The 21,512-nt window shown below is 40.1% G+C and overlaps 1 protein-coding gene across 4 annotated transcripts in view; it reads left to right on the forward strand.

Moving 5' to 3' along the window:
• The window catches only part of FHIT (fragile histidine triad diadenosine triphosphatase), a 1,399,398-nt gene that overhangs the window by 602,467 nt on the left and 775,419 nt on the right, over positions 1-21,512 (forward strand). For all 4 annotated transcript variants that reach the window (XM_044253281.1, XM_044253278.1, XM_044253280.1 and 1 more), the window contains one exon: positions 2,705-2,824. In XM_044253281.1, the coding sequence (XP_044109216.1) occupies positions 2,722-2,824 (103 nt within the window). In that variant the 5' untranslated portion in view covers positions 2,705-2,721. The remainder of the gene's footprint in view (positions 1-2,704; positions 2,825-21,512) is intronic.

Genomic DNA, 21,512 nt, shown 5'->3' on the forward strand with positions numbered 1-21,512 from the left:
GTGGTATTTGTGGTACGAGATGGGAGACAAGCTAATTCTTCAGTGCTAGAGGGACAGGTAAGGGAAATTACAGTGTAATATAGTGAGTGAATAAGAAGTAGAAAGGAATGAATTGTATCTACTTAAAACAGCAGGAATGAATTTCTTAAAGTGTTGAGGGAAAAAAAAAGGCAGAAAGATATTTAAAGCATGATATAATTTATATACTCATTTTAAAAACCTGCAAGAGGGGCACCTGGGTGGCTCAGTGGGTTAAGCCTCTGCCTTCGGCTCAGGTCATGATCCCAGGGTCCTGGGATCGAGTCCCGCATCGGGCTCTCTGCTCAGCAGGGAGCCTGCTTCCTCCTCTCTCTCTGCCTGCTTCTGCCTAGTTGTGATCTCTGTCAAATAAATGAATAAATAAACCTTAAAAAAAAAAAAAACCAAACCTGCAAGAGCCCTATATAATTTTGACATGGAAAATATTTATAAAATGCAATTAAGGTGATAAACAATACATGAATTATGAAGCAGTGAAGCTCTGTGGTGGAAAGAAGGGGACTGGGCCGAGCGATGAAGGAGAAATGGTAAGAAAAATGAAAACCACAAGAAGAGCCTTTGATGGACTCCTAACAGGAGCTCATTAACCTGTGCTTAAGTCAGTCTCCTAGGAATGGGTCTCTGTCTTGGCTCTGCCAGCCTCCGTGTGTCAGGCAGACTCTACTCCGTGCAACCTCTAATTGTTCTGGTTCATGTCCTATCAAACTGGCAACTCAGCAGGGAGAAAGTTCTTTCCCTGTAGTGTCAGCAGTAATCTTGTCATGGATCTTTTCTTTTCAGTGGCTTATTTTTTGTCCTGTGTCCACTCCTGAACCAGTCAGGTGACAGAGGCCTAAGGAAGTCGGAATCAATTTCCTGTCTCTAGAATCAGGCGGTAGGAATAGCGCACAAAATAGTGGGGTATTACCCAAAGAAAAATACCCCCCCCAATTACGGCCAGACATATAGAAAGTAGATGCTGGGCAGGCAAAAACAAAAACAAAAACAAACACCAAGAGCTGCAGTGGAATTGAATCAATGCTGCTTGCAGAATGACTGAAATGAAGTGCCATGTTTATTTTAGAAAACGGTGGAGGGGGGAAATGAATAAAAGTTAACTCTAAATATCTGAAGCACTACCACTGCATGCTCCTTGTTTCATATGGCCCTGAGGTAAAATTCATGATAAATAGGAAGGGCAGCTATGTAATTGCTGGAATTTTCTTAGAAGTAATGGGTAATGAACTTCCCACCACTGGGTGTACTCAAGCCCAGGCTAGCCAGCGGGTTGGCCAGGATTCTGTAGTGAAGGACCCAAGGACTGGGAGACTAGTTGGGTTTGATTGTGGTTCTGGATCATCTGGACAGGTTATTCTTAGCCCTTCTGCCTAAGTTTCTGGTTTGGGAGGTCCAGAGTAGGACTTAAAATTTACATTTCTTATTAGTTCCCCAGTGATACTCATGTGGCTGGTCCAGGAAACACACCCCGAGAACCACTGGGTTAGATGATTTTCGATGTCTTTACTGGCCTCTCGTGAGATAGTTGTAAATGTTCTGAAAACTGGTATTTGTACCATTGAGGCACACCTTCCATTTTATGTCTTTGTCCCTGAAATGCGTTAGATTCTTGCCGTGTGGGTACTTCTAGGTGACCCTAGATGGCATTTGCATGGCTCTCTGTATCTTCTGAGTCATTGAGAACATCAGAATCATTAAACAATTGTACACTTATTTTTATACTTCATAAAAAAGTCAACCATTTTCTGACTTTATCTTTTTTGTAATCGTATTTCTGGTTTCCCGTGGGTTGATCTATTTTCATAGTTTTATAGTGGGATGGTTTCTAAATTAGGAAAATGAATGGTTTTCCAAGGAAGTTGTGTCTTTGTCATTCAGAAAGTAACACTGCCCTGTATCGGCATCTGATCATTGGAAGATCATTACCTCGTACCCCAGTTGCCAAGCACCAAGTATTCCTTCAACCACCCCTCACCCCTGAGGCTTTCCCCCAATAAGAAGATATGGAAACTTTCACACGCCTTGCTACATCCTGGCACTAACTCAGCCAGAAGTTCTCATTCTTGAACTCTGTTTTGTTCTTTCTTTTTCTCAATTTTTTTCCCTTTAGATTTGGAATGTTTACTCTAATAGTTCCCTCAGAGTGTTCATGTTTTTGTAGTTGTAGGCAGGGTCAAGTGGCGTTTGTACTTTTCCTAAATAGCTTTTATATAAATAGAGATAAAACCATTTGAGAAAATCATTTATGAATTAAATGGTTTATAGTCCATGCTTAACAATTAAAAACTTCAGCTTAGCAAAGATGACGAATGGGTAAAAAGAAGCCAAGAGATGGGACCTAGCAGATTTGGGTTAAAGTGACAACTTGAATTGCAGAGGGATTTAAGAAGACTTTTTTGTTGCCCATGTATAAGCTTCTGCTTGAAAACATTCGAAACAAGGCAATGCTGGGTAGGGAGAGGAGAGTGTATGTTAGGAGGACTTGCCCAGAATCTATCTTGGTGGACCTTAAGTGGGGAACAGCTTCAATGATGTCATCCTCGCAACTAAAAATCTGTAGGAAATGGGATTTACTTTTCTTTAAAGTATTAGTATTTCTTTAAAACAATCTAAGTTTCTCATCTGAATTTTATAAAAGCTCACTTCTTAAATCATTTTCTCTTTTCAGGCTTCAACTGTGAAGAAATGTCATTCCGATTTGGCCAACACCTCATCAAGCCCTCTGTGGTTTTTCTCAAGACAGAACTGTCCTTTGCTCTTGTGAACAGGAAACCTGTGGTACCAGGACGTATCCTTTTTCTTTTTTTAAGAGAGGGAAAATAAAAAGCCTCTGAACTTAACAGACCAAAGGAATACAGCGCTGGCCTCCATGTCCGTCTGCAGAGGTAAGCAAGGAATCCACCTGCCTCCCCTTTTGGAGAAACCAGGTAAGATGTTGCATTTATTCTGGATCCAGTTGGTGATACCAGCAATATGCTTGATCAATGTTGCAGAACTTCTGAAAAGAGTTGCTTAGCAACCGTGGCTTTGGAGGTGAATTGTTACTTGACCTTTTCACTATCATAGCTGTGTAAATAAATAGGTCCTTCTAAGGGGGGCTCAATGAGTATCATGAGTGCTATGTTTTCAGTTATCAGTAGTGAATATTAATAGTAAGATAGAGACTGGTGGCACTTTTGTGATTTGGAAATAAGGTATTACCTGAAGATTTGAGCCTGACGTGCGATCTTCACCTCTTAGAGATCATTCAAGCAAATTCATACACATAAATACACCTACAAAACAGTTGTTTTCATTTTAGGATCTGCAATAGCATTTTTTTTTTCTTGGAGAACATCACAGCTTCTAGATCATTGTCCAGTGTCATTGGTGGTAGAGTTGTTTTATTTCCCTCTGACCATTGAGTTGTAGCCTTTCCTCCTATTGACTTCAATAGAAGGTTTATTCTTTGCCATGGGAGCAGCGGGAATTGGTGAAATATTCTGGAGTTATTTATTTTTTTTTTAAAGATTTTATTTTATTTATTTGAGAGAGAGAGACAGTGAGAGAGAGAATGAGCGAGGAGAAGGTCAGAGAGCGAAGCAGACTCCCCATGGAGCTGGGAGCCTGATGTGGGACTCGATCCCGGGACTCCAGGATCACGCCCTGAGCCGGAGGCAGTCGTTCAACCAACTGCGCCACCCAGGCGTCCCTCTGGAGTTATTTTTATGTTGCTGAAAGTATCACTCGTGACTGTGTGCATATGACTTTTGTACTGACTGTCTAGAATTTTTTTTTGTTTTTTTTTTCTGTTTTCCCTCTAATTTACTATGCAGAGTGCATGAAAGTATAAACTTTCATATTTTAAGATAATAAGCATTTTCCACACTACAACATGATTTTATTTTGAAATAAATATTCATATATATATATATATACACACACACACACACACATATATATATATATATGAATATTTATTTCAAAATAAAATCATGTTGTAGTGTGGAAAATGCTACCCCCACCATGGGAGTTTTCAAGGTGTTTGAGAACTTTAGGAATAATCTTTCTTGGCCATGTAACTGCTCTACATTGAAAATAATACAATAAGAAAACATGAACCAAAAGATAATTGTGATTTTATGATAGATGCCCCAATTCCTTGAATTTAATTTTAGCCAAATAAATTCTGTAAATTTATAAAACTGGGGATCAGAGCAGTAAACTACTAAATGATATGTGAATGACTACTTGATATTTATCTCTTCTTTTAAATGTATAAAAATAATCTACATTATAAATACTCAATATTAGAAACCTATTGAAGTAAAAATAAAAACTAGAATGGTTCAGGAAGTTCCTCTAAAAGAGAACAATTTTAAAGTTCTATACCAATTTTATATTGAGTTCTTCTAAGAGACTGTGAAGTTCTTTAAATAACCGAAGTGTTTTATTTTTTTCATCTGATTTTGCTGCAAGTTTCTGGTTGTTTTTCTCCGCTGAGGAATTTTTTTAAAAAGAAAATGCTTGAGAATTCTGGTGTCAGAAGAATATGGTTGAAATGTCATAGGTATCTGTTTGAGTGCCAGCTTGAGTTGACTTCTATCTTGTATCAAAGAGGGAACCTGGGATGAAAATGTGGTTTTGGATCAATGTGTTTTAATACCTTGGCCTGGAAATGTGTGAAGTTGCTGAGTTGTACTGCCTTTTTAATGGTTAATAATGGATTGAATTTAACTTTGTGACTTTTTTTTTTTTTTTTTACTTATATATTGATAGTAAGAAACTTGACTTTTCATGGTCTTTTTAACCCATTTGGCATGTGTGATATAAGACGTGGGTCATAGGCATGTCTGTACTTAAGAAAAGTTGTGATGGGGTGCCTGGGTGGCTCAGTGGGTTAAGCCGCTGCCTTCAGCTCAGGTCATGATCTCAGGGTCCTGGGATCGAGTCCCGCATCGGGCTCTCTGCTCAGCAGGGAGCCTGCTTCCTCCTCTCTCTCTCTACCTGCCTCTCTACTTGTAATCTCTCTCTGCCAAATAAATAAATATAATCTTTAAAAAACAAAAAACAAAAAACAAAAACGTCTGCCTTCAGCTCAGGTCATGATCTCTAGGTCCTGGGATTGAGCCCCACGTCTAGTTTCCTGCTCAGCTGGGATTCTGCTTCTCCCTCTCCCTCTGCCTCTGCCTCCCCCCTGCTTGTGTGCTCTGTGTCTCTATCTCAAATGAATAAATTTAAAAAAAAATCTTTAAAGAAAAGTTGCGGTGTCTTCTTCTCAGGAAATGCTGTTCTGAACAGTGAACAGTTAGTGACTGATAACTGATTTTGTTCCAGATGGCCCTGGAATTGCCATTTTGGACAGGATATTGTATTAAAATGAACAAACCTGAGTTTGTTTGGAAAGTAGCAAGAAGGAACCAACCCTTTCTGGGGGTAACAGAACAGGGACATCTTTATCATCTGTATACTCGTGAGGCTATTTCATATCTGCAGGGCTTCAAGGGGTCTCAGGGCCAGTAGATAATGTATTCAGACAATCCTTTTTATATGATGATTTTGTGATTTTTTTTTTTTACTTTACCTTTGTAAACTCAGTTAGGTGATAACTGTGAGAAGAATCTTAATACGTTACTCATTCGCCTGCAGAAAGTGATATTCTTTTGTCTTGAGATTTGGGAATTGAAGCTGTGGCTAGCTCTGCCTATTATCATTTCATAAAATAAATGGTGAGATGTCGGCAGTGGGCTTTCATCTTCCCTCAGCGTTCTCTTCTGTCTGCCTTAGATCAGCCCTCTGGTGTGGGTCTCCTAGGCCTTTCAGCTCCCTGCACCCTGGATGCTCCCAGACTTTACTCGGGCCCACACCTCATTCTAGACCTTGGCTCCCATCCTCGCTCTCCTTCCCATTCCTTTGCAAGTAAACCTCTAATGAATATAATGAATCTTTTTTTTTTTTTTTTTTTTTGAGGATAAAGTACAAACTCCTTAGCATAGTTTTCAAAGATGTTCATTATTTTGACTCCGCCTTCCCCCCTTCTCAAGCTATTTCCTAAAGAGATGTTGCATTTCCCTTTGCCATGTCTTCACCCATCTTGACCCTGCCTGTCTCTGTACGGGAGATCCTTCCCATTCTTTTTCGGTTCAGCTAAGATGTTTTGATACCTGGCTTGCTCCCCCTCAGGAAGAAAATATTCAGTCCTTTCTGTGACCCTTGGCTCCTTATTTGCATGTTGATTCATGCAGCAGTTTATTCCTGAGCTCCTACTCTGTTCCAGGCATGGTGCCGAACACTTAACGGGTCTGCCTCAAGTCAGAACCATGCATTCTTGCTTGGTTCCTTGCTGAGTCCTTAGTTCCTGGAAAGGGATGGGGCAGGACCTGCTTTTGTACATCTCTTTTTCCTCAGCATCCAAAGTTCTATGTCGATTGAATTTAAAATGAAATGATAAGCATGGGGATCATATGAATTATTTCCCCGGAGGAGAGGGGGGTCAACAAGGGTGCGTGGAAATCCTGCCTTTTCAGTATTCCCAAACACCAGCCAAACGGGTTCCCCTTTTATTCCAGGTTTTTTAGTATCCTATCGAAGCTGAATTTTTTAAACTTTCCCTTCCTGCTTTCTCAGTTGCAATCTCTACATTTCTGTGTTACAAGTATACAGAGTTAAGTCTAAAAGTGGTGAATGAATTGATGGCAGATGGGGAAAGATTCTTTCTTTCTTTCCTTTATTTATTTATTTTTTTGGTGCATGCTAATTTTCAATGGACAAGTCTGCATCTTGTGGGCAATATATTGGCATCTGTATGCGAATGGGAAAATTTTACTTTGTATTTATGAGGATTTCTTTTTAAAAAGAGGGTTCAGGTGGCCTTTGGGGAATGTGCCATTCACGAGACTTGTAAATGTCATCTTTCAACTTGTGTGCTCTCTTAACATTTTGCTCCCTCTCCCCAACCCTTTTTTTCTTATGACTTTGCTCACTGACTTTTTCATACCTTTCAGAGGAGGAAAAGAACTGTCAGATCAGGGGCCAGAGATAAGCTTTTGAAGCAAGACTATTTGCTTCATTCTCAAAAGACCCACTTCAATCCCTCCTTGTCCCCACCTAAAGCAAATACTTCTGTTCGTTGCAAACTGTTTAAAGCTGATTGAATAGGCTTCGGCCTCTGTGGTGCAGTGCTCGAGAAGGATATGTCAGAATGTCTTTAATCCATTAATTTCTTGTTACTGGAAAATGCTTTTCAGAGTGTCTTCATGAAAGAATAGAAGCATTTTGGAGATTGCATCTTCAGAATTCTGCAGTGAACGTTTTATTCATGTACCTCAGTGCAGTCCAGCGATTGCGTGTGGCTTAAATAAATTTGAACCAGGATGGTTAATATTTCTCCGAGCCCCGTTCCCTTGCATTATGCTATGTCTACCTCCCATCTTGAGCATGAAAAATGAATCTGAGCATTAGGGGAATCCATTTAGGGACTGAGGCTTTATTGTAAATAAAATTATTCATTTGTTATGTCCTGTTGTTTTCAGCAGACTGTGTATTGATCTTTGGATTGCTACTCAGAATGGCATAAGGAGCCCTAACATAAGGGGGACATGGCAACATTTGTGAACGGGCTGCATGCGGCATGTAATGACAGAGATAGACCTGGCTCGCTGGCCGTATTATATGATACACATCATGTGTCAACAGTTTATTGAATCAGTTATTTTAAAAAGCAGACTTTTCCAAACCGGAGCGTGGCACACCGAATGTTATCGAGTCCAAACAGCGTTAGGATGATGTATTGAGGACAGCCTCATGAAGTGCGTTTGGGAAGAATTTGACTTTGTCACTTGAAAGCTATTTCTGCTGAATATGAGAAACAAAAGTTTGGCACAACAGGAATCGTGCCTCAAAGGTCCAACTTTAATACCTAAAAAGAAAAACTCTGGCAAATGCCTTCCGATACACAATTTTACCTTTCCGAACGCGCAAGTTTGCTGTTTTTAGACCACTGCCATGTTGAATACTCCTGAAGTGAATGAACATATAATAAAAATAGCCTCATTACTTAACAGTGCTTCTTACAGACTGGATGCTATAGATAAAAGTGCCCTTTTAGTTCTTCCATAAAAATCAGAGATATTTGTCATTTCCTGAGTAGGTTGTAATCTTGTGAATTTCTTTAATTGTTCAGGAAACTGCAGTTATTAGCGATCTGATGATCTTTCATATCCCAAAAGAATTTCTTTTTAAACCTTCCTGTGCAAATAAATGAGCACCAGCACTATATTAATATCCTTATTACTAAAGATAGTTTTTCTTTCTTAAAATTTCCCTGAGTGTGTCTTTCCCCTCCACACTCTGCATGCCTGTTGTATATCAGCTAGCTTAAAACACGCTTGGAGAGATGTTCAAGGGCAGTCTTGCTGTCCTTTGTCCTGAGCTGCAGTGGGGTAAGTTGGTTTTCTTATGGTCCTATTTTTTCTTCCCTTTATTTGGCAGCTTATTGTGTTCGAGAGTTCTGCTTGTAGTAGTGACTGTTCCGTTGGAGTAGTCTTTCTCCATTTGTGTGGGGAAGGTTTCCATATAAATGTTTGCTTACCCTTGGGTTGGTAGCTGGAAACGGTTTTCAGTGGCATGGGTCAGCAGGAACAGAAGAAGCTCTTGGATGCTTTGATCATTCACTAAGTTGACTGAGTTTTTTCAGTGTCCCGAACGTGCCAGAGATGATCCTGGCAGCCCCTGTCGCAAGGACAACCCCCATTGTGTGACCCCTATCCGTCTTGACGTGTCCTCTGCGGTATCACTGCACAGAGACCAAACACGTTTTACTGCAAACGCCTCTTCGCCAGTTGGTAGTGAACTGCCGGGGTTGAGGAGGATCCCGAGGCTGCGTGCGGGACCAGGGGGTAGTCACTGTCATGGGTACCAGAGGAGAAAGAGAAGCCCTCTTTGCCAAGCTCTTCCTCTCCCAGGTTTTGTTGTTGTTGTTGTTGTTCCTGGAGCTGAAGCTGGTATCTTTGTTTTTCCTGTAGACAGAATGATGGATTGTTGGCACCTGACACTGAAGGAATTAATAGATGCTTTGTACGTGTGCGGGGAATGTTTGAAATTGGGTGGAGTAAAATGTGTGGATTTTATATACTCAGTCCTGACCCGTTCCAATAAAGGGGACTCACCCGTGAAGCAGTGTGCATAAAGCATGTACATGTTGGCCTGTAGACCTCATCCCGGCCTCTTCCCACTGTCTCCTGCCTCTCCCTGGCTCCTTGCTGACTACTGGCTGATGAGGGTACACATGCAGCGGCCTTGTGTTTCTCTTGGCCCCTGTTCTTGATTACTGGTTCTGGCTGATTTCCCTTGATCTCGACTTCTTCTTCATAATAGGATTTACCTTCTAGTTGCAGGCCCTGCTGTGAATGGAGTGAGATGGGCTGGTCTGACCATGGTTATGCATTGAAGGAGGGAAATACCGAATACATCTGGCTTTTTGAGCTTTTGGGAAGTTCCCGCGTTCTCTCCGAATGGCATTAAGCCTACAGAATCACTTTCACAGCAGGAAAATACATCTTTGCAATCTGCCTGTCTACATAAAATATAACTGTGTCGGTGGGTAAGTGTGGAGAGCAGGGAGGACAGTATTAGGGGTGTTCTGCCAGTCATAGCAAATAGTAGGATGATAATTAAACGTATAAAATAACAAGTGGAATATTTCTCCTATGGGTAGCAAGAAGGAATATCCTGTAACATGGCAAGCCATTCCCCATTTCTATTTATTTCTATGTGAAACTTACCTCAGATAATCTTAAACTGTCATGGTTAACCATTATTGAACTCTGTTCATTATATTCTGGGCATATTTTGACCTGTTTCCCATGCAAGTGATCAGATCGTGAGGAATAGGGAAAGGTTAGTCATGGTGTTGCCAGCCTTGCACTTGTAACAGAACGTAATTAGAAGTAACGAAGAAAATAATGCATCATTATTCATAAGAAATGTCATGTAATGAACTTAAATAATGCAAAATATCTTCTAATTTCCATTTGGAATGAAAATAGATTTGTTAGAACATCAGTAGGCAGTTAATGTTTATCTTATATTTTCATACACATATCAAAACTGTTAAAATCTATTGAATGAATAAACATGGGTTTTCTACAACACAATAAGTCAAATGGCTTTCTTTTGCTAATAGAGTCTTATGTACATTCCTCATTGATTATATATACATAGTTTGTTTATACGTCCAGTTTTTAGAATTAGCATAATTTATATTTATTGCAAATTAATGATCTAATTTATTTACTTAGCTTCCATTTCTTGTCTCAAACTAATTGACTGAAAAAAATAACTATAAATTTGCAAATAGCTCTCAGGCACCAAATTCTAAATGGGCCTTATCGTAAGAACGTGCTACAGTACTGGATATCTGAACTAGTTTTGTGTTCTAAATTATTTTCTGGGGATTTCCACCGCAGGATTTAGATGTGCTTTAGGAATCTTGGTTTGGCTTAGATGTACCAGTGGGGGCCCAGGATGCGGGTAGATATGTCTTAGAGGAGTTTTTTTTTAACCTGCAAACAATTAGTAGGACACATGGCACTGACCAATGTCAGGGCAGTTCCTGGAAGCTCTCTGCTGTGTCAGACATCAGCCTATTAATTTCTGCATTGTGGAGAGGTCTAGAGAGCCCCAAGGGAGGAGGCAAAGAGGAAGGAGCAGCACTTGGGGTGGGGTACCTACAGAAATACAGTAACAGGAACAGACGTACCAGTGGGCATGTCTTATTGACAGCCCTGGTGTTAGACAGATAAGGGTAGAAGACTGATAGGGAGAAGCTGCCGTGAGACCCTTGGGCGTGGACCTGGTATGTGTTCTTCAATACTATTGAGTCTAGCAGGATAAAAGATCCACCAATGAATGAAAAACAAGGGAATTCTTTGTTTCAGATGACCACCTTCCTGAACACGAACTGGTACCCATCACACAACAATTTAGGGGAAAGCTGTAGCAAGGGACTGAGGCAGCGTTCTTTGTCTTTCTTGTGTGTGTCTGTGTGTATAATGGAGGTGAAGAGTGTACATATACATATACAACACATTAATATATATTTTGTTAAAAATAATTTTGGAAATAACTGAATTTAAGTAATATTTTAGGATGAGTGATGCTTTGTTTTGTCCTTGTTAACCACGTGAGCAATTGAAATGAGAAGGTTGTCTCAGGCCAATGGTGGTCCTGCTACGTGGGAGTCAGGACTTCTTTACCCAGGACTCTTGATCCTCATTCCATCCTTCTTTCTAGCCCTTCTAGCTGCCATCCCATGAGCAACAAGCCTTTATGTGTCATCGCTTAGATGTTCTAAGGAATTATTTTCCCCAGAGTCTTAGACTCCTACTTCTTAGGGCTATATTGTTGTAAATGTATACTCTGCCATTGATATTTCTCTCTGACATTTTGGTGGCTTTGTTGCTCAGGAGTAATTATCATTATTATTTCAGAACAGGCCTAACCTTGGTGACTTTTGGGAATGGAAGAGGCTTCAGCCTGAATCTGCAGTGCTGGTGTGGGGGACCAGGCAGTTTAGCTAGTTGAGCAATGCAATTTGCTCCTAGGGAAAATGAGTCCGACAGGAGCGAAATTCATCTGGCTCTCTAATTTTTCTGTTTTCTAATAGGTTTTGAAATGGCTGTAGTTATCAAGAGATCTTTTCATCTTCAAGATTTATTTTCAGTTCAACAGATTTGTTGGAACTAAGAATTATCTGTTGAGTGCTAATACTTTAACAGTAAACCATGATCCCTTTCCATTCACCAGAGATGACTGCTTTAAATTTTGTTAAATAAGATATGTCAGGATAAAATAAATCAAAAGAAATTACATTAAAATCTTTAAGAGTGCTTCTCATGCAGACATGTAGAATATTAGTTAGTATTTTCTATCCTGTTTGGAGACCAAATGACACCTAGAAGCTTTTTCTCATGGAGCTACATCTGCAGTAAGGTCATTGATACTCAGGAGTAGAACAGACATTCAGTGGGACTTTTCACATTGCCCTAGAATATGAGCAACTAGGGCCTTAACAAAAAGGTGGACAGAATTCTTGGGGAGATAACCATGTAGGACAGGGGCCCACACTCACTTTACTGAGAGATAGCAGCAGAACCAGACCCACCACGTGGATTCATACTTCCATGCTCCCAGGCTCTGTAAGAGAATTGGTGAGGGTGAAGATACAGCCAGTTGGAATGGAGGATTCCAAGAGACTCTTTTCCTCCCTCTTTCTGGAGGGATTACGCCTGCTGCTCCTGAAAGTCATGAGTAGAATGTAGCTGGAAGCCCTGAGCTGCATGATTTCAGCAAAAGGATGCTGCCGTGTTGTTCCCTGGCCAGATGCTGAGCTGTGGTGCCAGCCGTCTCCATAGGCACTGCACTCAGACAGGAGTGTGGGAGAGGCACAGTCCAGGCTCTGGAGGAGGGCCTCCCATTTACTCTGTAGAGTTTGTGATCACACCTGAGCACAGATCTGTGCCTCCCTCTCATTTGCTTTTGGGAAGAGATACTTTGGAGTGGCCTGTAGCAGCAGGGCAAAAGGGATTGAGGAGTAACATTTCTGGGAAGAAGAAGGGAACAACTTTCCTACCACATTCCAGTTTTCTGTAGCCCTTGGAAGAAACACCGAACCATTTCGGCAGGTCCCTTGGTCCTGCACAGGCCCGGAATGTCAAGTAGGAGGCAGGTGCCATGGGGCTGCTCAGGGAGACCTTGATGTAATTGAAGCATTGGCCTATCCAGAAATGTGATTGGGTCATATACCACTGACAGAATTATGAAGGGAGACATGGCTGTCCTTCTGCAGATGGACTCTCAGAAGCAGATAGAGTGAGGGTGGAACTTAAATACCTTTTCAGAGAAAAAGCCTGTCCATCAGCTTTGAACTCTGCTGAGTTCACATTCACAGGAGCTCCCAGCAGAGGGAACGAGCTAGACCAGGGACACCAACCTTTCACAAGCTGACAGACAGACAACCGATTGCCTCAGATCACTGGGCCTCTAAAATCAGAGTAGCTCAGCCTTAGGATAGGGAAGAAGTTGGAAGAGAGCTGTAAGTGGTCAGGTTTGCGTTTCAAGCCAATGCTTAGGTAGGACATGAAATTTTAATCTGAGACCGGACCGATAATTTTAATTATGAAAAGGGAGTGTGAATTTACCGATTCTCTCAAAGACGTGGCCGGGAAGGGATTCTACATTAGCAGGACTGGAAAAGCAATAGCAAAGAATATGAGTGTAGCATGTGTGCGCCTCCACTGAGTCAAAAGTCTTCAATCACTGTTTACATAAGTAATGTGATGACATAAATCCTTAAAAAAAAGTGACTTGTCACTTAATACCATGTTAGATAGCAGTATGTGATTTGCTGATTGCCTTAGTTCCTAGGAACAGAATTTTGAATATAGTAGATGATGGAGAAATATTTATGGGAAAAAAAATTAGTTTTGTTTCAAAACGGGTTGGTTTAGATAAAAGAACATTCATTTGCTCAACAGCTATCCGATGGGATGCACAGGGGATTTTCAGAGAGGCATGTAGTAGTAGCCACTGAAGGCCTACTATGTGCCAAGTTCTAATCCTCCTTGTTTTTTAGTTCTAATCATAATATGGCACACTCCTGAGTTGAAGAAGTAGCAATCTAAGGGTTGAATGTTACTGGACTTTTTTGTATGACAGCGCTGGAATGATCCCATTAAACCTGTTGAATCCATGTCACGTCTCTACTTATGTCCCCAAAATGGCTTCCTGTTTTCTCCAAAGCCAAAACTATCACAATGATCTACAAGATTCCTACATACACTCTTCTTTCTGTTTCCTACCACCGACCATTATTGTCTGCTTTCATCTACTCATCATCCCTTATGGATTTAAATGATGACCCTCAAAAGGTTCATCTCAATCTCTAAAACTGATGAATATTACCTTACTTGGAAAGGGGTCTTTGCAGATGAAATTAAGTTAGGAATCTTGAAATGAGGGCATTTTCAGGGTGGACCACAAATCCACTGGCAAATGTCCTTGTAAGGGTGATGCAGAGGGGGATTACACAGAGCAGAGGAAGCGTTAAGCGACCAGGGAGGCAGAGGTAAGAAGGGTGTGGTCCCAAATCAAGGAAGGTTGGCAGCCACCAGAAGCTGGGGAAGGCAAAGAACAGGTTTGCCCCCAGAAGCTCCAGAAAGGGCATGCAGTCCTGCCAACACCTTGATTTCAGATTTCTGACTTTCAAAATGGGGAGAGGGTCAATTTCTGTTCTAAGCTACCAGTTTGTGGTAATGCGTTACAGCAGCCACAGAAGACTGATGCTTTCCACACTCACTCTGCTCCTCCCACACCCACTTCCTCGAGCATTCTAAGCACACTCCTGTCTCCCAGCTCTTGAAGCAACTATTCATCTTGGGATGCTGTTCCCCCTCATGTATGCACACTGAGCTCTTTCATCTCCTTCAGACCTTTATTCAAGTTGTATGCAAACATCACCTAGTTAAGATGCGCTTCCCTTTGCTCTGATTAAAAACTGCAGCACATCTCTGGCTCTATTATTTCTTTGAAGCATTAATATTGTAACTTACTGTGTAATTAGTACTGGTGTCACAGGAAGACGGGAAGTGTGAGATGACTGTCCCCGGTGCATGGCAGGTATTTGGTAAATATTTGTTTAGTGAGTAACCCTGATTATTGATTATGGGGAATTTTTAGCTTTAAAACTAATTAAGAAAAAGAGAGGGAGGGAGGGACCAGAGTTCTCATTAACAAGTGGAACGAGGTGATAAATTCTGACACCAGGCAATGCTGTGTAATGGTTAAGAGAGTGTTGACCTGGATTTTATACTTACATGCACACGTGTACACACTCACACTTGGACGTGCAGTCAATACTTAATCATTCCAAAGTGGCTTGCTCTGGAACAGAAAGAAGTAACAGGTGGTGTGTGCATGAAAAACTACCCTCCCCACCTACCTTGCCAGCACCCTCCCCACACCCAAGCAGTTTTCCTAGATTTCCATGTGGATTCCAGCCAGGCTGATAAAATCAGTTCTTTCTTGTCTGAGCCTTCTGTCTGAGGTGATATTTTTATATCCTCTTAAATGTCAGAAATTAACATAGGATTTGATACCTCATCAACTGGTAAGCTTTGATTTCTAAGATTTGTTACTGTGTTGCCTTCTGCAGGGGGGTGGAGGGAGGGGGGAGTGCGGGTGGGGGTGTCTAGGGGGACTGTGTGCCATTTCCTTATCCCTTCAGGCAAGTCATTATGGACCTGTCTCCTTGGCTTCACACACACAGAGGTTCTCTTACACATGTACTTCTTTATAAATCTCCCATGAATCCCTTTGAAAAGACCTTTATTATTATTTGTATAGCAACCAAGACATTGCCATGCTACATTGTCTCTTTGTTTATTTCCTGGAATGTTTAAAAAAATTCAGTTGACTGATCAAGTAGAGCAAGATTAAGTACTTTAAAAATAAGAGCAAACAAAAGTCACGAAGAAAATAAGGAAAGTCAGATGAAGCCAAAAGTGAAATTAGTGCATGAATAGATAACAAATGTCCACAAACTTGTTAGGGATGGCTCACAGTGCTGGCCCTGAGCTTTCTGGCACCAACCTGAAGAAAGGAAAGAGTCTCTGTCCTTGAGGGAACATCAGTTGATTGCTCAGGAAATAGAGAAACCTGAGTAACACCAGAGATCAGAGTCCTATTTTGTTCGGATCCTTCCTCAAAGAGATGATGCCAGAAAATGTAATTGACAGTGTTCTCACAACGTCCTTGCAACGTATGGAGCTTCTCCCTTGGAAAAATGTCCTGAGTCTACTACTCAGCATTGCCACTGCTCCTGCCAAGTCCTGTGTGGACAGCCATCATCTCTGGTTTCCTTGTTTACAAAGCCTTCCAACCATCTCCCTCCCCTGCCCTTACACATCACATGGCAGCAAACAATGTCTCTTTAATGTAGGCATTAGGCCAGGCTATTCTTTCAAGGAGTTTGAGTGGTTGTTTCTTTCAATTAGAATACAACCTCCAGTCTTCACCAGGACCTCCTGGATTTCTGGCCCCCCCTCTCTGTGAACTTGTTCCTTCTGCTAGGTCTTTGTACCAGCCATTTTTTCCATCAGGACCTTCGCATACCAGCGTCCTCAACTCGACACAGAGTCCTTCCCTGATCTACCAGAGAACTCAGACTGTGGAGATGATAACTAGTGATGATTGTCCCATCCTGTCTCCGGCATTGAGCATGTGGAAAGAAGCAGTTTTGCCACTGGGTCCGTTGCTTCCTTTCCCCTCTTCGGGTGCAGAACTATTTATATTCGCCAGCGAGTTTTGGGTGAGGAGTTGGTGAGCTAGATTTTAGTTCAATTTGGGGAAACCTTGTCAAATCATGTAATCTTTTTTGGTTTTGTTTTCCTCACATGAGAATAAAGTTACCACCCATAACCACCTCCAGGACTAGTTTGAAGAATAAATTCAGATGATGTGAAAGGCAGAAGAATGAATTGGGCGGATTTGGCTTGTGGAAGCCTGGCATGATAATTACTCTTTTTCATTGCCCTGTATCCTGGTACTTTTGAAGGCTGGTCCAGGGCTTGGGTTTGGGTGAAGGGCACCATTTATTTATGGCCCTAAATTTGTCAACGGAAGTTTAAACTGAAGGAAACTTTCTGCATTCCTGGATATAAGAATATCACATAGCAACTGAAATAACCCAGACCTAATTTTAAACTGCTTAATTAAAAATGGCATTAAAATAGTACCCAGGATTTAAAATAAGCCTTTAAACTGAAGGGAATTTGATGTTCTGTGAGCCTTTTACGTTTTCTGTGAGGTGTGATGAAAAATATATATATTATTTTCTACTGTGCTTAGTGCCTGGGGAAGAGTAGGTACGTGAACAATCCTGGGGTTCATTCATGACCGAGATTGGCTCTGCCGTGGTAGTTTTAAATTAAATTCTCAAGGGGTTTAGATTAGTATGGATGGTCAACGCTCATTAACTGTAATGGGAGTTACTGTACATGTCTCTCTTCTCTGTGCATAGTGCTGAAAAATGACCCTCTCATACCACCTTTGTGTCTTGCTCTTTGAACTAATTTTAATGGATTTTTTTTTAAAGTGTACCATCTCTGTGCAGTCCTCAGGGTGATGAGATTGCTGACAATTTGCTGATAAGCAAGAGGCCTTCATTTTGCAGTGCTCAACCTGCACATGCTGGAAAGGTTTGGGCCTGGGCTGATGGGCTTTCTGGGCTGTAGGCTTCTCTGTCATTTAATTTGAAACTATCCCCCCCCCTTTTTCACCCCTCCCCCATCCTTCCCTCCTGATATAGTCAGTACACAGTAGGTACTCAGCACTGACATAGTTCTAGTACTGCTGAAATGTTACAGAGGAGAGGAGTTGCTCATACTCAAAGCATCTGGTTGGTATTCTTTTTTTTTTTTTTTTTTAATATTTATTTGTTTATTTGACACAGAGATAGAGAGAGCACAAGTAGGCAGAGCAAGAGGGAGAAGCAGGCTTCCCCACGGACCAAGGAGCCTGATATGGGACTTGATCCCAGGACCCTGGGATCATGACCTGAGCTTTACCGACTGAGCCACCCAGGTGCCCCTCAAAGCATCTGGTATTCTTAATGCAATCTTTTAGTAACCAGCTAATGAATTGCTTGAATTAATAAATGTTTTGTCTGTATTATATCTATGTAAAAGCACTCTAGTTTATATCAAGTATAACAAGTTTTTAAATTTTGCATTTATTTTTTCTAATTATAAGAATATTTGCCCATTATATAAAATAAAAACCATCTAGAATCCCATTATCCAGATATAACCTCTGCTAAAATTTCAATTTTTCTACTTTTTCTTCTAGTTTTTTTGCTGCTCTAGAAAAGAGAAAAATCTTATAACCTTTTTTTTTAATCTATTGTTGACATTTTCTGATTTTTAAAAAATATATATGTAACTCTGAGATTTCTAATGATGGAGTAATATTGTACCGTATGTATCTACTATAATTTAACATTCAGTATTCAGCCTACATCATGCATATTTTGATAAAGGAGTTTGGGTCCTATTCCTGATGAATTTCTTAAGCTAGAATAATTTGGTAAAATGTTGCGCATTGCTTCATTTGACAAATATTACCAAATTTGCTTTACATCAGCAATACACAAGTAGCATACATCTTGCCATGTGCTCATCAACTTTAAAAATTTAACACTTTTGAGTGTGTCCTAACCTTTGCCAAGTTGATAAATTTATCTGTTATTGTTTCTACCTGATCAATAGCAGGATGAACTTTTAAATGTATTTATGAATTATTTTTATCTGTTAATTATTTGTTAATGTCCTTTGCTCCTTTTTCCATTTGATTTTGAGGTCTTCTAGGAATTAACACCTACCTGTCATATTTGTTGCAAATACTACTCCCATTTTGATCTCTTTAGTTTGCTAATGATGTTATTAACATATAAGAATTTTAACCTTTTTTGTAGTTAAGCTTATCACTTTGTGAGTTTATCATTTGTGTGTTTTTCCCGTTCCTTTATGCTTACAAGGGCTTATGCTTACAAAGTTCATTTATGCTTTCTATCCTGATATCAGTTAAATATTTATTTTCTTCTGTCTGTGTATGTTTTAAGATTTTTCTTTTTCTTTAATCAATTATCATCAGGTTCCTAGCACTTCATAGACATGCTTTAAAAGTTTACTTTATCTTCCTGGCAGCCCTTTAAAGGAGGCAGAGAATGCTTTTCCCAAATTATAAACAAAGAGATGGGGTGGGGGGCGGGGTTGCAGTGAACCAGGTAGTGTTCCGGAAGTAGAGCTGTGCTTCTGCATTCTTAAAATAATAATACATGTCCACTTCTTTATTGAACTTTTAAATTGGTCTTTCTATTACTAAGTGCCAGTTTTATGTATTCCCTGCATGAAGGTAATATTGAAAAGGTAGATCTTTGGTAATGTGTCTTCTGAATCATCAAAGATTATTATATCCAATACAGTGTTGTTTTACAGTGTTGTCTTACATTCTAGATGATGCTTCATGTGATTATATAAAATTCATTCTATAATAATGTAATTCCTTAAAAATGATACATCATTCATGGCCATTCCTAGTCAGATAGATTATTTCATTAAGCTGAAGACCATCCTTTGATATTGCTCACTACAACAACAAAAAAAACCCCTCTGCCCTACAAGTAAGTCATCTGCCTGTGGTCCTAGGGAGGTGAATATAAAGAAGCGGGGAAATACCCCATTTTCTAGGATTCTGATGGTCTCTGGAAGAAAACTGAGTGTATTTAATGAAAAGGGGAGCAAAGTCTAAGACTAGAGAAGGAAGAGTGGTAAGAAAAGATACCTGTAATAAAGGCTTCATTCTGTGTTCAGTTCTTAGACCATCTCCTAAATGACCTTTATCAGTTTTTAGAAATAAAATTAATAGAATTTTGTCCAGATAGAAATATATTTAACCTAAACCTGGCCTGATGTTGGCCTTTCTTTAAGTTGAGGTATAATTGACATGAAGCATTGTATTAGTTTTAGGCATAGAACATAATGATTTGATAAATGTCTATATAACAAAATGATTCCCATGTAAGTTGAGTTAATATCCTTCACCACACCTAGTGACACCTTTTCTTTTTCTTTCTGTGATGAGAACTTTTAAGACCTCTCTTTACATTAACTCTTGACAGTTTGTAACTGTTCACCTGCTTGTTTGTCATTAAAAGATGTCTGAATGGGTCAGCTTATATGTTTTTATAGCCCAAACTCAACATTTTTTGAATTACAAGAAAGAGGTCCCACTGTCTGGTGTGCCTGGAGTGTGGAAGAGTTCTGGAGATGGGATTCTGCTACTCATCCTCTATGAAGTGGAGATTACAATTTGTTTTTTCCTTCTCTCAGCTTATCAAAGTATGCATCTGAACTCCATTCGCAATTTATTGGGTCCCCTATTATGACATGGATGTTATTCCATGAGTGTTCACTCCTGCTCAAGAAGTCCTTGTCTTTGTCCCAGCTGTGAGAATATAAATTCAGTGTAAAGATGCCACCCCATGACAGAGATTCTGCTTGCAAAACCAAATGATGATTTCATTTACCTACTTAACATTACTCCTGTAACCTTGATATATTCCGTGAGGATTTTTCTAAGCATTTGCTAAGTATTAATACCCATAAGGAATCCTATGAGGCAGGTACGGTTAGTACCTCCATTTTATAGATAAAGAAGTAAGGTACTCAAAGCTGAATTAATCCAGATCAAACATGTATTAAATGGCAAAGCTAGGTTTCAAATCCAAATGGTCCAACTCTAGCATCAGTGGTCTAAAGCAGTGGTCCTGAGGTCTCTTAGCATCCTGGGGTTCTTCAGAGAATCTCTGAGATCTTTCCTTCTTCAACTACATTATCTGTATGAGAAGAGCTTTTCTTCTTACACTTTGACCAAAAGACATATCAGGGCAGATTGAAAATAGAAATGAGAATGCACTTGTCTTTCATCAAGCCATTCATATGAGATTTACAAAACTGTAAAACACTGCTACTCTTCACACTACTATTTTTTGTTTTGGAAAATATGATTATCATAAAATATGATTTATGTTAACATGTAGGTTTATTATTTTAAGTAAACCCTAAAATATTTTTAAATTTTCTTTGTTCTAATTTCTAACGACGTATCAATAGATATAATCCACATAAACATGAGCTCTTTGGTCTCATCCGTATATATTTTTTTAATTGAAGTACAGTTCACAGACAATGTTGTATTAGTTTCAGGTGTACAACATAGCTGAAAATTCTCTACGGGCACTATGCCTCCCACAGTAAGTGGTTACCATCTGTCACCATACGGTGTTACTACAATATTACCGACTGTATTGCCCATGCTATACTTTTCAGGCTTAGGACTTATTTATTTTGTAACATCAAGACTTTCCAACAGTTAAAGGGGTATGGAGACCAAACATTTTCTGGGCTGCTCCTCTGAACCCTGTAATTATCCTTCCTCACTCTTCTGCAGCTATATCTTCTCCCTTCTTTTCTATTTCTGTTTTAGTTCTCCCTCGGAGACCAAAGCCACAGGCTTTATTTCCTAAAGGCAGAGGGGATTTGGAACACTGTGAAGCTGTAGCCGCGGGACTGAGGCCTGTCCCTTGGCAGCCCAGGCCTGGTGTGTGAATCCTAGCTCTGTTCCTCACTAGAAGCATAACCCCAGGATTAACTGAATATGTTTTGCTTTTAGCTGCCTCACGCTTAAAATGGGATACTACTATCTCCATCGTGGGATTGTTATGAGCATCATGTGCGGGAATGGCTGTGAAATGCAGAGGTGGACAGTGGGAAGGGGTCAAAAACAGCACTCTGGTGAAGTTTCTGTGCAGTTAGGAGAGTCTAGAGGAGTCAGATGTGATTGTGTTCCACAAGTTTTATTGAATTTTCTCTTCTGCTCTT

Source organism: Neovison vison, chromosome 6, assembly GCF_020171115.1.
Source record: "Neovison vison isolate M4711 chromosome 6, ASM_NN_V1, whole genome shotgun sequence".
Taxonomy (NCBI): domain Eukaryota; kingdom Metazoa; phylum Chordata; class Mammalia; order Carnivora; family Mustelidae; genus Neogale; species Neogale vison.